This window comes from Rhopalosiphum padi, chromosome 3 (genome assembly GCF_020882245.1).
Source record: "Rhopalosiphum padi isolate XX-2018 chromosome 3, ASM2088224v1, whole genome shotgun sequence".
In the NCBI taxonomy this organism is placed as follows: Eukaryota; Metazoa; Arthropoda; class Insecta; order Hemiptera; family Aphididae; genus Rhopalosiphum; species Rhopalosiphum padi.
In genome coordinates, this window is record NC_083599.1 from 50728630 (window position 1) to 50745799 (window position 17170).

Below are 17170 nucleotides of genomic sequence, written 5' to 3' on the forward strand. Positions count from 1 at the left end.
TAGAACAACACGCAAGCGTATTTTAGTTTCAGTGGATGCATTCCAAAAATCAAAAGTTAATAATCAACTATACTATCTAACTGAATATGAGTATTTAGAATTAAACATATTCCAATTTATTTTGAATAACTGTTAACAAAAAGCTTTTGTTAGTGTAGTTCTCTTTTAGGTTTTTAATTGGTATTTTTAATCATTTTTATCATTGTTATAATATATTTATTATGCCAATAAAAATAAATAAATAAATATATTACGCTTCAAAAAACACAATTTTTTGAAACATTCTTTTAAAAACAGTAATATAATCTCAGTTTAAACATTCTTTTATACAGCATTAGATAACCGTCAGCATGGTTGTAGAAGATACCTTGTTTGGTCTACCTCTGCCTAGCCACTTTGTAGAACGATTAACGATGTTATTTATTACCACCATATTCACTACTATCCACTGTTGTTTCTGTATATATAGTTTTCATTCATCTTACAATTGTTTATGAAAATAACATATATCTAAACTTAATAGTGTGTATATAAAATTTATTTTAATTGTATAATGATATTGATATAATAGTATTTCATATAAATAATTAAAATTATTTAATTTACTTGACAATTTTATATATTTGCTTCAAAATCACAATTTTTTCTTGTGTAATAAATTATTTCACAAATATTCGTATATGCTGTTATTTATCTTTGATTGTGATTTTTTTTTAAAGTATATTTTAACCTAAAATGTTGAATATTATTGTACTACCCATACAATAGTATTTCGATTCTTCTTCACGTTTTTCTGAGTATTCAGGTATGTTAAGGCGGCGTACAAATTCTCGTTTTCTCTTTCCCTCTTTATGTTAGATATATAATATAATGTTCTTTTTACCTTGTGGCTGGCTGATTGTTGTTTCCCGCTGTGCAGATGCATTCATGGTCTTTTCTTTTCACTACCCGGGTTTTAGGGTTGGGTCCATGAATTCTCCCTATGTTTAGTTCTTTTTTTTTGCTTCTATCGTCTTTTTGGGAGGTCGACGTCGTTGTCGTACTCACACGAATGCTGAGTTAATCGGATTAGGTACTGTGCGTGTCGAATATATATTATATATATTCAATATGTGACTTATTGTATACATTAAAAACACGTAGGGATGCGTCAGATTCTTTGACCTAAAAATAATAATTTACAGCACATTAGGTTTGGGGTTGTGTTGAAAAGAAGGAAAAAATGACTTCAGTTTAAATCGACTATACCGCTGTTACACACTTGCAGGCTCATTTGTTTATAGAAATTATATCACAGCAGTATTTTGTCTGTCTTCGGTGTGTACATAATATATATAAACATATTATTATCGAGTTTTAAATACAGTCGCGTGCGTATTTTATAATTTATAACACAACGATCTTCTTTCCAAATCGTTTCTGTACGATATATATCGTACACATTGGTGTTATAGTCGAGTTTACCGCTTTAACCTTAACCTACATTTTTATGCGGTCAGTGTGCGGCGTTGATATACTTATCTTATATCTTATAAAGGTTTACTCGTCTTGTTTTAAAAACCAATTATTGGAATCTTCTTCCACTTATAGACTGTGTAAGCAGTCGACCACGGCCGAATTTGGTGTATAATATAATAAAACATGCAATTTTTGTATTTAGTTATATAATATATATTGTGCCTCATGTTAAACGGGAACCCATCGCACCAGTGTCCCGTAAAGCCGAATCGTCGGCTGCTGCAACAAACACACACTCATATATATACATTAAATCATATGATAATTAAAGCGAGGCCACTACACTCATAGCTTGGCCGCCGTCGCTGCTACTCATTCGCTTATTTAGTACTTTTTTACGTGCTGCTACAGTCACGCGCGCGCACGCGTGCGTGTGTATTAGTGCGAGTGAAAATAGTTGTATGCGTTCACACCATAGTAGTAGTTGTAGTAGTGGTAGGCACTAGGCAGTAATAGTAGTTGTAGTAGTAGGCAGTAATAATCTGATCGGTGGCGGAGGCTATTTTATAATATGTAGGTATATAGAAAACAGGACGTCACATTTAATATAATATATAATAATGTAATAATATATTATGTTATCTAAAAAAATAAGTTGATTTTTTTTACTATTTTTACTATTTCTATTGATCGACGATGGTTTCGTTTAAAAATCACGATGGCACGTTTGTCCGAATTATAATAGGGCGTTCACCGTTATCGTTGCTGCAGACAAAGCTGATATTATAAAAATATTGAGAACTATTATTACCAAATGGGCGTTAATGTATGTGAAATTTTATTAATTATCTTATAATTTTGTACCGTGCATTGGATTGAATAATTATTTTAAAAAATTCGCTTATAATAATAATACAAAATCTATTATATGACAACATGACATTACATAATATTTAAAACGTGACAAAATAACATACCTACATTATATAAAATACAATCGACTAAGTGATGTCGGTGAACTCGACTTACTACAGAAAAATATTGAAATCTGATATTTTTGATATTTATTGAACATCCTATCATATGTGTTTTATTATCTTACATACATGTATAAAATATATATTAATATATTCCATTATTATGTATTAGTTTCTATTTATAATTAATTACATAGAATTAACAACACTATACATATACGATATTAATTAATACATTTATTTCATATTATTAACCTGTTTCTATCATAATCATTTTTTTTAAATCCATTAATGTAGTATAATATGCTTATATTAAACGTTCATTAATACATGGGTTTATTGACCACTTGGTAAAAATATTGAAATAGTTCGCGGATATTCTGTTCTAGAAAACCCATTAATATGATTATTATTTTATTTTTTTTTTTTTATAACTATATACCTTACCAAACAACAAAACCTCAATTCATTTTTTGTACCAACCTACCTAATTATTTTTCGAAAAATAATTATATTAATTTCAAAATTATTTTACAGTATACTATAAACTGCATAGTCCAAATAATTTAAACTTAGATAATACTGCAATAAAGTTACTGTTATATGCTAAAAGTTGTTATTTATTATAAATTATTATATAGCTCTTATTTAGGCTTCGTAATTGCGTTGAACAGAGTAAAGCGTTTACAGAAAACTAAGTATAATAAAATAATATAGCACTTATACACGTTTAAAAACGATTAGGGTTTGTGATATTTTTCATAAAAAAAACTAAAAAGTGCTTTTGTGTAAAATGTGGTTATAGTTGTACTTGTACATTAGAAACTGGTTATTACTCATAAAAAAATCAATATAATCCATGTACTGCAGCTCTTCAGTAACTATATATATTCTCAGTTATGAATTCGAGCCAAGGAACGATGAAAAAAAATTATACATCTCAACTAAATTATATTCGTATATAATGCCGATTGAAATACTATATATAATAACGATATCGATAATCGTTATATTTTATATTATATATTTTTTATTAGTATAAGTGATCATTGTTCATCGTCTAACCATATTTGTAGTATATTTTTTATGCTGTTTTTGTTTTTTAATAAACATATTAAGGTGGCTGTAGACGTTTTGAATTTTTATTTACCGCTATAAGTTTTTATAGACTGTTGTAAAATGCACTGTGTTTAATATTATATAATTGTATATTATAATATGTATAATTATTTAATTTAAATATCGAAGCAATTAGAAATAAAATTAATTTTAGATTTTCTTTGATTTTACTACTTAAATAATATTTAAATTGAGATTATGATGAAAATAACTATTTTTTTTTTTATTATTATATTGACTGTAAGCACCTATTTCTATTGTGTATTTTAGTTTTTCATCGTTTTCGCCAATACTACCATGGTTTTTTTTTTATTACTTTACGTCGTTAATGCCGTAGTTGTCGTTTTTTTTAAGCCGCAGTAATATAATAAGATCCTGGGGATAAAAAAAACCAAAGGTACATTGTGTGTACCGTATCAGAGAAAAAATCCATTAGACCACCTTAACATATTTCTTCACAACGTCCCACGGTCGTTGCGGGACAACAACAGTCGGTATTGAGAAAGAGTGTAATATAATATAATATATATAAAGTATTTATTGTACAATGTATTAAAATGTATTTAAAGGTAGGTGATATTATACAACGTTATAAAAATGATAATAATAACAACAAACATAGTAGAAGTACTTGTAATGTATTTTTTTGTTCATATTTTTTAAGATTTTCATTTTTTTTTAAATTAAATTAGTCTGTCTACCGCGGTGTTATAATATACTTTAACGCTTACAGGCGTAGAGCATAACAACAATGAATTATTGTTTAAAAAAAGTAATTAAATGCAGCTTCAAGCGATTAAAATTTATTTATTTTTTGTAAAAATGAATTTTGTATAGTATTATTAGAATATTACTTGCAATTTATTGGCATTATTATAGAAACTAGATAATTATACAATGATGAAAATAGTCCCAAATACAGTGTGATAGATTTATTTTGTGTTCATGTCCTTCAAATCTACACAGTGCTATTACAATATATTTTATGTATACATATTATTAATCTTATGTATTAAACAACTTATTACTTTGTTTATTTGAGAATTCTTGTTATAATTATAATACATGTATGATCATCATATCTTTAAAAAAAGGGTTTCAGATATTTTACTATCGTAATAATAATTCACGAAGCAAAGCAAAGTATATATTTTAAATATAACTAAACAATTTGTAGGAAAATGTAATGCACTTGATTAATATAAAATAAGAAACTAATATATTTAGATTGGTTAAAACGTTTGGATATACATAAGATAACTCATTACAATTAAATTTCATTAACTTTTTAGATGTTTTTGGATTACGTTATTATGAATTAACTTCTTTTATATATGCCTACTTTAAACAATTATATTTTTATGGTATTCGTTAAAACTGATCACATTAAATTATTATTCTAAAATTAATCTGTTGAAATAAACATCGTAAAAAAAGTGATGTCTCACAGGTTCATTGCGATTGCGGTAGCCACGGCATTTAAATGTAAACGGCTCGTAAACGCGGCAGTCACATGCTGCTATTTCTACCCCCATAGTGTTATTATTTTTATTGTTATTGCTACTTAAACACCCTGGTTTTATATTTATACTTATTTTATTATTCTTATTATTATTATTATATAAGATTTATAGATCTGTTTCATTAGCCTAATCACTATGCAGCAGTATATTACAATATATAGTAATATAGTTTAGACTATTATATAGTATAGCTTATAGATACATTTATAATACATACCTACCATAATCATTTTTAATATTATTATGTTAATTAATTACTCAAGTTCATCCGCTGTCTGATTGAAATACGTTAAAGAATTCTAAATACACGTTTTTTATTATAATATAAAACAATAAAAATATGACAAACATAATAAAAAAAATAAAAAAAAATGAAGATTACGCATGTAAGCACTAAGCTGTCTATACGCACATCGGTGGGCACTAACACACTTACATATTTTATATATTTTGTATATGTGTACTTATACGTGTGTATATATGTATATGTATATTTATAGACAGACGCGAAAAATATGCGCGCGCGCCCCAACAACGGCCGCGGCTACGACGGGTTTAATTGCATCGTAAAACCACTGCCACCACGTCCCGCGCGCGCCCGCCGACCGACCGACTGGCTGGAAGGCTGACTACAAAATCGTATCCGCGCAGTTACATTGTTGTTGCTTATTGCTACGGCTAAATCGAAAAATGCGAGAAAAAAAAAATCATGAAATAAATTTGAAAAACGACTTACGGTCGAGCCTTATATTACCTGCTGTTCTTTTTAACAACCAATCCATAAAATAACCAATGTGTGACAGCGGCGGCACCGTTAACAATATATTATATTCGAATACCACCTACTTATAGAAAAATTATTGAAAAAACGAAACATAATCTTATAATACTATACGAATATACAATTCTTTAATATGATAAAATTAATCACATTATGGTATTTTATTTTAGATACGTCAAGAGAAACCGTTTTATATGGCTGATGCTGAAGTCGACTCATTGGTAAGAATATATAATAATATTAATTTTACGATCAAATACATCGTTTTTAAAATGCATAGTACTTGCTTAGACACCTATAATAGTAAAATAAAGTTGTTGGAACTCAATACACAATAAATTTTATTGTATCAATATTATAGATCAAAATCGTTTTGATATTTTCAAGTTTAGATACACTACTTGTATTGAATTACAATATTATATTGATACGATAGAATTTATCGTGTAGTGTTTCTTTTTTTTGGGAAGTATGATATTGGATTGAGGTCTGGATAGTATGATTGCTGGAAATATTAGTATAAACATATGTACCTAAATTTACTGGCTAATTCCAGTATATTATTGTTTGTTGTTCCTGCTGTCTCGTTTGCATCACGGTCAAGTGAACAATATACTGAAGTTAGTACAATGCGCGTGTGTGTATATATATATAACAAATACAGCTCGTTAACGTTTGTCATCTCTGTCAGCTTATTGCGATTCGAAAGAGAGAGAAAACGCGTGTCGCGTTTTCCACTATAATATAATATACAGATATATTTAATGTTATTACTATTATTTAATTCCACAAAAACCCCGTAGTGATCAATTTGGTGATGAAAAAATAAAGATCAATTGCAATGAGGCGTAACTATAAACTAGAAGGAAATTGAGTATTACCTGCACCACCGACGCCGCCGTCAATGATTATAATATTATATAGCGCATTAAAAATAATGATGTTAAGGTGAGATGGAAGACATTATGGATGGTGTAGCTATCCTATATGATGGTGCTAAAAATTAGGAAATTGTAGTGGCGTATACGGTGTGAGTCTATAACCAGCACCAAAACAGAAACCTAACTGACCAGAAACTATAACAATTACTAAAGGTGCTAATATATATAGAGTGGCACATCTTTATAATGCATACTACGGGCCAGAGAACTGTTGGACCGTGATTATTGTGACATCGTGATCCGTGAAAATACTACTTAAACAGGATGTTGCGGCGATATCGTTTACTTGTATCTCTTCAGTAACACGAAAAAAAGACAAAAAAATGGACAACAGCAATATTTCTCATACGACACGAAATTAAAAAAAAAAAATAATAACGACGACGGCCAAAGACAACGTAACAAATAACGCGATATTAATATAATATATAAATATTTCTCCTGTGTGTAAACATATATGCATTATATTATATATATAATTATATATATTATTATTATATATATACTAAATATCTTATACACATATATTATGTTTCTCTGCGGGGGACAACTACTTATATAAAAGCAGCACACAACATATGCGCCATCATCATCATCGCTATAGCACAACGCAGAAGAGTGGAAAATGGAATCCTGTTGACCTTATGTGTTGTTGGCCTCTCTGAGTTTGTGTGTGTGTGTCGCGCGCTCGTGTGTGTGTGTTTTTTTCTTCCACATTTTTACACATTCCAACACCATACGTCGTCCGCGCCGTCCGCGTCGTCCGCGTCGTTGTCGTCGTCGACGACGCCGCCGCCGACGAGGGTACGTATATTGTAACAGCTATAGTCGACGGAACGACCTGTAGCAGAGGGTGTGTCGAATTCGTGGAAGGTGTCCACCGTTTCTCTTTCCAAGAAGCAAAAAAAAACGAAACGAAACAAAATAATATTATGTATATCCCTCCGGTGCACGATGCTTATAATATAAAATCACACACATACACTATACACACACACGCTACGGTTAGTAGTTGTATAGTGTATAGTTGTTGGCTACGGTTCGTTATTATAAATGTACCATCATCATTTTGTTGGCATTCGATCAATTAAACATATTATTAATAGAGTTTTTAATTTTAGACCAACAGCGTCGTGTTGTACTTATAATATACTTACTATATAATACTCATATATAATATCGTATAAGTACGTTGTTATAGTTTTTCCTTCGATTTATTTTTCCACTGCATTATTATGATTGTCCGCCGCCATTTTCATGTTTTTTAATACACTGTATAATATTAATAAATATAAAAATAAAATAAAATATGGTCTCCAACTCATGAGAGTCCCAAAGGGCAAAGCGGCGGCGGCGGTGCTCACAAATAGCTTATAATTAAAAAATATGTGGCAGCGATTGTAAACCGGTTTACCTGGACAATGGGAGTCTGGTGAACATAATATATATATATATATATATTTAACTTATATACACACATATACATGCAATCTATATATACATATATATTTGGGTTTCTTCTCTTGATTTTTCTTGCATTTGAATCGAAATGAGAATGACATAAGTACAAGTTTTAATTATGATTATATTATTATTTATTTTATTTTTTTCATTGAATAAATAATTTCGTATTAATAATTTAAATTCTTTAACCATTGTTAATGTATAATGTTAGTATAACCATACTAATGTTTGTTTTTGTTCATTTTTTTATTAATGTAATAGAGCTAATAGATTTGTATCTTCAAAACTTTTCGAATTATTATATTCATTAATTTCTCAAAAAAGCGACTAAATACATTTTATCATATTATAATATTCAAGTTTATCGTAATTGTAACAAATCAGTGTATTGTGTATTTCTACTATATATACATCATACAGATTTCTATACATATTTTATAATAAATAATAATACCCAATCAAAATTGTTTTAACTGTTTGACCTCGTTCTTACTATACAGAGCTGAATTCTAGTGTATTTAATATTTTATTATTTGTACAAACAAATTTTATAAATTGGTATATAATTTGATTACGAAAAATACGTACACAAACATCAGTCAACGGCGTTAAAAATCTTTAACACACGAGAATCGATGATCACGTTAATTAATTATTACTACCGACCACCAAACCACGCGTCGATATAATCGCGGATTAAATAAAAAACGACCAACATGACGTACACTTCATATAAATCAAAAATAACGTTTCAATTTGTAACAAGAGTAGTAAGGAGGTGGACGGCAACGGCGACGGCGATATGAATTATAGTCTCTTGGTTGTTGTGTGTGTTACACCATACAGCAGGTCTTATATACCTATAAAGCCACGCTCGTCATCACTACTTATACACAGATAGTGATGGTTTAATATTTACAAAAATATAAATAAAAAATTTTTAATTAATATTTAGTACCTATCGTTTAAATAAATGTATTTATGTATAATTTATTTTTATTATAATGTGATATGATGTAGAAAAATCTAGTCATTCTTGTGATCGTGTTTAACAGTGAAATAATAAGTTATAATAATTAAGAAATTAATAAAATCGTCATCAGATTTTAAAACTGTTTATTACACACTTATATATCATTACTATATGTTACTACAACAACTATTAATTACTACAACCTCTATAATATACTACAGTCTACAACTTATACTATTACGACTATTATAGTTACTATATTACTATAATACTACTAACTACTACTATTACGTAACTATAGTGTTACTACTGGGCGTGATTTATTATAAGTGTAAAAAAAATGTTTAACGACTAATAAATCATTAAATATGACTTTTTTTACAGATGGTGCAAGCAATTCAGGTGTTACGGTTTCATCTATTGGAGTTAGAAAAAGTAAGTATTTAATTAGAATAAATACGAACATATAACATATAATAAATTAGAGTAGGCGCAAGTATAATTTATGAGTGTTTAAAAAAAAATCTACTAGTAGGTACATCGTACATATGATTTCAGTTAAAAAAAAAAACCGACAATGAATTCTATGATAAATATTTTTAAGGTTTTTGCACCGATAATGACGATAGTCAACTATTTTATTATTTTTTTATATACATACATGTAACTAACATATTCACTATACCTATTTATATATAATATTATTATAACATAATAATGTTACCCGTCTTATATATGACGGTGTGGTCTAACCATGAAATGTGACCGATCTGCAACGGCCGTGGTAACACTACACCATCACACACATGTGTTTCTTATTTTATTTTTTTTCGGAAAATTCTTCATAATCCTCCGTAACTAACGGCCCTTCGTCACGTATACATATGTGTGCGTGTGTGTGTGCCTGGCCGCTGTCGCAATATCGTGCGAAATATTATTACTTTAACGGTACACGTACTAGTGAATAATAATAATAATAAAAGACGTATATATTTATATATTATAGAAATATACGTTTAAAAATGTAATTTTTTTTCCTTACAGGTTCATGAACTGTGTGACAACTTTTGTCATCGTTACATCAGTTGTTTGAAGGGAAAAATGCCAATTGATCTCGTGATTGACGAACGGGATTCGTCGTCATCAGCATCCGCAGCAGCAGCGGGTGGAGGTGGTGGAAAATCCATGTCTGAACTGGGAGGTTTGGGCGGTCTAGGGGGCGCTACTAACGGCAATAACGACGGCCGCAGTAACGCGGATTCAACATCGCACACAGACGGGGCGAGTACACCAGACGTTGTAAGTACACAAATAATCAGCTAATAATTGTATTATATAATATAATCTATGTTGTTTTTATGTACACGTTTTAAGAGAAAAAAAGTTAATCATTCTTGTTGAAATCGCCATTATTGCACCAATTACTATAGGCCGCAATCTGTAGTCGGGGGTGTTGAATTTATATAAATCCGTTTATAGGACTTTTAGACCTTTGCGTATTAATGATTCAAAAAATAAATATACTTAGCACGTATCATTTCATTCGAATCGCGTGAACGAAACGTCTGCAATGACGATGAATGTACTCAAAATGTGGCAGATATATTCGTACATATAAATAGACCGATTTTGCCGTTTGTTTTCTTGTCGATATTGGCGACAATGTTTAAAGCGTATTAACACGTATACATAATATATGTAATAATATTATATGCAGCCGTCGCCGCAACGTTCTCCTCGTGTCACTGCACGGTATATGTAGCACCACCACGTTTTCGTTGTTGGGAAGACCGATGTGTTACTATTACTATATATATATGTACGTATATATAGGGGGACCACCACGCTCACACATGCACACTCACACATATACACGCATAGTCACTGGTTTATAACAAATACAATAATAGGCATATACACTTACACATGCATGCCAGAGGGTGGGTTAGGAGGGTGCAGGGTTGCGCGTGAAATGGAATAACAATAATAATAATATGAAAAAAAAGTTGAGAATTTGTGCGCGTTTGAGAGCATTGTAACACCGCCGGTATATACATATATACAAATACACACACACACACACACCGGGTGCGGCCGTGGCTTCTGTATTATATACGCACTACGTGTATTATACCGGCCGAGGCCCCCGTCCACGTTCCCATTCCACTCGGGTGTATACGTTTTTTTTTTTTTTTTTTTGGGGTGCGAGCGAAAAACTCCACGTCGTCAGTGGTGGCGCAGGAGATGGGTTTTTACTGCCGCTGCTGGTAATTGGTGTCAATTCGACGGGCGACCATCATTCACACCACCACCGCCGCCGTCACACCGTACATACGCGTATATATCCATCCCTTTTCCGACCCTTCACCCTCCGTCAAACCGAAGAGGGTATACTACTACTGCACTACTACAATAATAGTAATAATGACGACGTCGACAGGGGGAAATCGGTTTTTTTTTATTATTATTATTCAGGCTTACACACGTGGTACATCATTGTGTTTTCTCTCCGCCGCCTTTCTGGTTCGCAATCGTCAGACTAGTTTACACGGGCAAACAAAAAACACGAACATAGTGGGTAGGGTCTCAATGTCGTATAGGTATTATATTATTCTATACGGTGGGCTATAACGAAATTGTTATTGAAAAGAGTTAAAATAAACCGTGGTTGATTGACATAGGGATTTTATCTTTTGCAGCAATGATACAAAATCCGGGAATATTTTCGAATAGATCAATACATTTTATTTTCCGAATCATGATAAATAGAAAATGATGTAAACTAATTAATATATAATATATTTCAACCGATTAGAAATATTACATTATAATTCTTGTATCCAATTACGTCGGAACTGGTTATAAAGTCATGAACTATTGTTTTTATATGTTTCGATATAATATAAAACCATTTTTTCTTTCAAAAATATCGTTTTACTATATATATATATTGTGTATATTATTATGCATCACACTATATTGTATATGTACACTATATGTTTTCTCGTTAATGTCGTCAATATTAATATTTTTTTTTTCAAAAATTTACTCCGGATACTTGTACTTGTATATAATATATATTTTTATAATTATATCACCAGCTGCATGATATTATATCATAACGATATGTATAATATATACATATTATTTTGCGCGCCTCGAGTATGAACCTACTCGCGTATGACTATAGTTAGTTTTTAGACAAAGACACACGGGACGCTATTTATATATTCATCCGTCGTACATGTGCGCGGGGTGGCGGCGGCGGCGGGACATGGCTATTTGGGTTTTTGAACCGCCAAATGAACGAACACAACCCATAGACACTACGGACTAGAGAGGAGATATTTCCGTGAAACCGAATGCCAACGAACGCTCCATACTAACGCTGCGCGTGTTCGTGTATTCCGAGATGAGCCACAATGTGACATCGTATATTTTCATCTCGCATTAATGTACAGATAAATCAGCGGCCCACTGCCGCATATATATTTTAATATAATATCTTATAATGCACATAAAACGTATAAGTGTGTGTGTGTGTGTGTATACGTTGATAAACGCGTACGCGGGTTATCGCGATCATCACGCTTTATTCAAGTATAGTGTCTGTTACGGCACTTGACTGGGAGGCGGTTTGTTGACGAAGTGCGTCCGTTCAAGTATCGATGACGATGATACTATAATGTAATAATGAATTCGGCTATATAGGTTTTTTTTTACTCGCTTGAAATATCGTAGTCACCAACGTTCAGGCGCATGAATGTTGGAACTTTTAAAAGTTTTAACCGATTACTCAAAGTCATCGTGGTGACATAATATGCAGCAGGCCTTCAGTGGACCGTCGAGTTGAGTCTCGTAATCGAATCTGATTTTCATACGCTATAATATAATATTATACTGCGGCGCGTACGGTAATTTTTGATTTGATTTAATAAAATCGTGTGGGGCATCCAATTATTGACGGCTGCTGTACGTTTCATACTGCGGAGATGAGGCGCGTGTTAACCAATGCGTTTTTAAGTATTTATAATTTAAAGGTAATGGCATGGAATTGTGTAATATGATAATCTCCTTGCCCCAACTTTGGGCAAACGAATTCTTCGTAGGGTGGTTGTTATATTGGTATAATTTCGTTATATGTGCGCCCTACTCAATGTGTGTCATTTTTTTTCGTTTGAGTGACTACGCGCTCTAGGCGCTTTTATTCGACGTTGTCAGTGAATTATTTCATTATATGGCCATCACCACTAAATATAATTTTATTAATTTCAATTACTTTGACATCGCCTGTCCTACAAATGACATTTTTAAGAAAGCAGTCGAGGTGGCAAAAATATTGTAATGTCGTTATATACTTATATATTATGTATAATATGTATATATTCTGAATACTATACCCTAAGTTTCAAATAAAATTAATTATATTATTACTAAATCAATATTAATGTGATTAAAATTTTAATAAATATCCTTGTTTTTTGCTTTAAACAATTAAATACAGCTTTCCAAATATCATTAAAAAAAAAAAGTTATAAAAAATTACTATTTTTGTAAAAATGTTAAACAAATACTTTTAATATGTATCTAGAAAAAATTCAAAATCTACTATTTACTGACTTTGGTACTGCGGTACTTTTTGTCAGTATATTAATATTTAAAAACACCATATATTTAACTCGTTATACCTTTATAATTATTATACAGCATAATTACCGGAGGTCGGTGTACACCAGTTAATAAAATGTGCATACATTCGTGCTGAAATATTAATTACACTACGCGTATTTTTAGTCCGATAAAACGTTCTCGGTGATAATATTACCTAACAATAGTTATAAAATTGCTATTATATATAATATATAAATATATAACGATATACAGTTTCAAAAAATTCTAGTTACTAGAGTCTAGTGTAATATAATGCGGCTACGAACGTTGTCTACAGTGTATACTACCTAATTAGATAATGTACAACAATTTGCTGTGACGGGTCCTGGGACGGGGAGGTGTAGTGAAATAATAATAATAAATGCGCACGTTCGTCCACCCCGCTAACACACACACACACATAATAGGATTTGTAGCCAGACGGTGGTGTTTTTCACTTTGCTCAATTGCTCGTCGTGCTGCCGCCGCCGTAGATGTTGTCAATAGTTAATGATAAAAGGGAGCGCGACGCTTAGCGTATATTTTCCCCTGCGCGTAATTAGACGTGTATATCGCATATATATATCGCAGTTTCTCCCCGACCACCATCGAATCCAACCCTGCCCGCACTCCCCGATATGATGGACTGTACGAGGCACACAAGCTGCACAGCACGGTCGCCGTCCGGCCAAGCTAGCCAGCCAGCCCGCCGACATGACACACGCACACTACATACCGCATGCACTGTCGCCGCTGCTGTAATCCGATTAGGTTAATCGCCATTGCCGGTCGATTAACTTAAAGTCAACCGAATGTTCTCTACGCGGGTAACTAGGGTTTCGATGTTAGTCGTGTTTTTATTATACTATTGCTCAATGGTATATGTTACACATTATTTTAACGACATATTTTTTTTTTAACACTACCTGTATACCGGAGCTAAGTCTGGTGAAAAAGAAGATTTTATTTTAATTAAAGTTAGCACCGATCTTATAAGACCCATCATAATACTTAAACATTAATTCTTCATTTTTCTTATAATAAAATGTATCATTACCAATACATAAATAAAGCACGAGTACATATTATTCTATACACCAAATATTATGAATTACCAAATAAATATTTTTACTATAAATTTAATATGATGATATCAAGTCTGTATTTCATATTTATTAATTATTAATTAAATGCAGTTATTACAATAAATCTGTTCATATAAAATACATACTAAAGTATTCGTCTTGACCAATTATTAATTTGTATATACACTCCCATGCATTTATGTACGTGGTTCAATTGTACTACCTTTAAGTGTGTACTTTTCTCATTGCCATTGATTATTTGAAATTTTAATTTATTTAGCTTATCACCAAAACCACGTCATTACTATAAATTTTACTATTTTAGTTATATCGTATCAATTACAATTTAATTATTCGGATCCGTATAGTTTTTTCGTTTTGTAATTTTATATATCCATTTTCTGTAGTAGGTACGATGACATGATGTCGCTCGAATTCTAATTTTAATTTAGATAATAAGTTATATGCATTATTTTTTCTACTTTAGTTTAAACATGGATACACTTTGTGAGTTCAATCTTAGGAATGGAAACATCAGTAAGTAATATGTAGGAAACATATGTGGTTTACAGCAGCCCTTGAGACGTATACTGATGCAATCGTCGTCGTGTGAAAATATATTATGTGAAAAATATATATAACACACACACACACACACATACGGTTTTAGGCCCCCAATAGTTAGTGAAAAGGGTGTGATGATGCCAAAAAAAGAACACTAAGCGAAGGCGAGACTTTGTATATACACACACTATATGCACACCGTATATATCGTATAAAACTGACATACACGCTATCTGGCCACGGTGATGTATATATTTTTAAAAATTCAACAGCTGCTAAATATGTCAACACTATGTATATACATACGCGTTCATGCACTCACACACAATATAATAATTATAAAAAAAATATTTAATCAAGGGTTGTGGTAAAATATATCTATAATAACGTTAAATTCAAATTCCAAAACGTTAATTGCAGCACTATGACATTAAATATTATATTAAATAATTATATTATGTGTGTATATATTACAACTTACAAGACACTTGTATTGATTTTAGAAATTCAAGTTTGTTTTATTAAACTATAATTTATTATTTTATTTTATTATTATGGTTTTGTTATGATACAACCCCAGTATAAAAGAAGAGATAATGAGCTATAAAGTATATAAACGTAATGTAGCCTCATTTTTTTTATCGTGTGCGTTCCAAATGTAAAATATACAATTTTCTCTCGATTATTTAATTAAGTACATAACCCGGTGCAAAATAGATAGTAATAAAGCGATAAACTAAGGTCGTCACGATATAATACCATCAACATAATAATATGTAGGAACATCGGTAGTAAAAAAACGTTTAAAAAGTATACGCGCGCGCGTGTAATGTCTTTTTAACAGCAGCCAAAGCAGTCGCCGTATACAAATAGTACACGAACACACTGTAATCTGCATTAAATTGTATACGTTCGGTTAAACGAATATAATCAATGCGCAGGCGGTAACGTGATAACTATGAAATTATATACTCATCATAATAATATAACCTACCCGGTACCACTACCTATGTAGGCGTAATATGTATATATGTTTTTATAATATATATTTTTTGAAAACAACAGTTCGGCCATTCTATTTTCGTTCTATATGCGTATTGTTATTATTATTTAAAATATAGGTAGTATTAATATTTTCAGTTAACACTTTTCGTGACAATGCAAAGTTTTTAATTCAATTCACCGAAAGTTCGTTGTATAATATGTATATACGTAGGTACCTGCAGAGGTTTAAATATTTTATTACTCGGTGTAGTATATACATATATATATATATGGTGTGTCCTGCCCCTCAAAACGATGACGATGGCGTGTCGGTTGTGCGGGGTTTACCCTAAATTATGCACCGCGTTCATACGGTTATTTCTTTTTTATTTTCGGTTTTTATTTTATTTTATTTTTTTTATTTTTTTTTTTTTTTTTGGTGCTGCTGGTATATTGAAATCGGTCGTAGGTCGTAGCGCCTTTTTCTCTCCCCTAGCATGCACACGTATCAAACACATATACACACATACTAGAGTTTATTTATTATTTATCATTGTTGTTGGTTGTTGTTTTCGTTATTTTTGGATCAACAACAGCACTGGCGTAGTTTGAAAATCAAACACACCATTGTTTAGTTTTTGAAAAATAAAA

General features: G+C 31.2%; 1 protein-coding gene across 3 annotated transcripts in view; it reads left to right on the forward strand.

Moving 5' to 3' along the window:
- Positions 1 to 17170, forward strand: part of LOC132927443 (homeobox protein homothorax) — a 99608-nt gene that overhangs the window by 11222 nt on the left and 71216 nt on the right. For all 3 annotated transcript variants that reach the window (XM_060991972.1, XM_060991974.1, XM_060991973.1), the window contains exons 4-6: positions 6029 to 6079; positions 9621 to 9671; positions 10281 to 10535. In XM_060991972.1, the coding sequence (XP_060847955.1) occupies positions 6029 to 6079; positions 9621 to 9671; positions 10281 to 10535 (357 nt within the window). The remainder of the gene's footprint in view (positions 1 to 6028; positions 6080 to 9620; positions 9672 to 10280; positions 10536 to 17170) is intronic.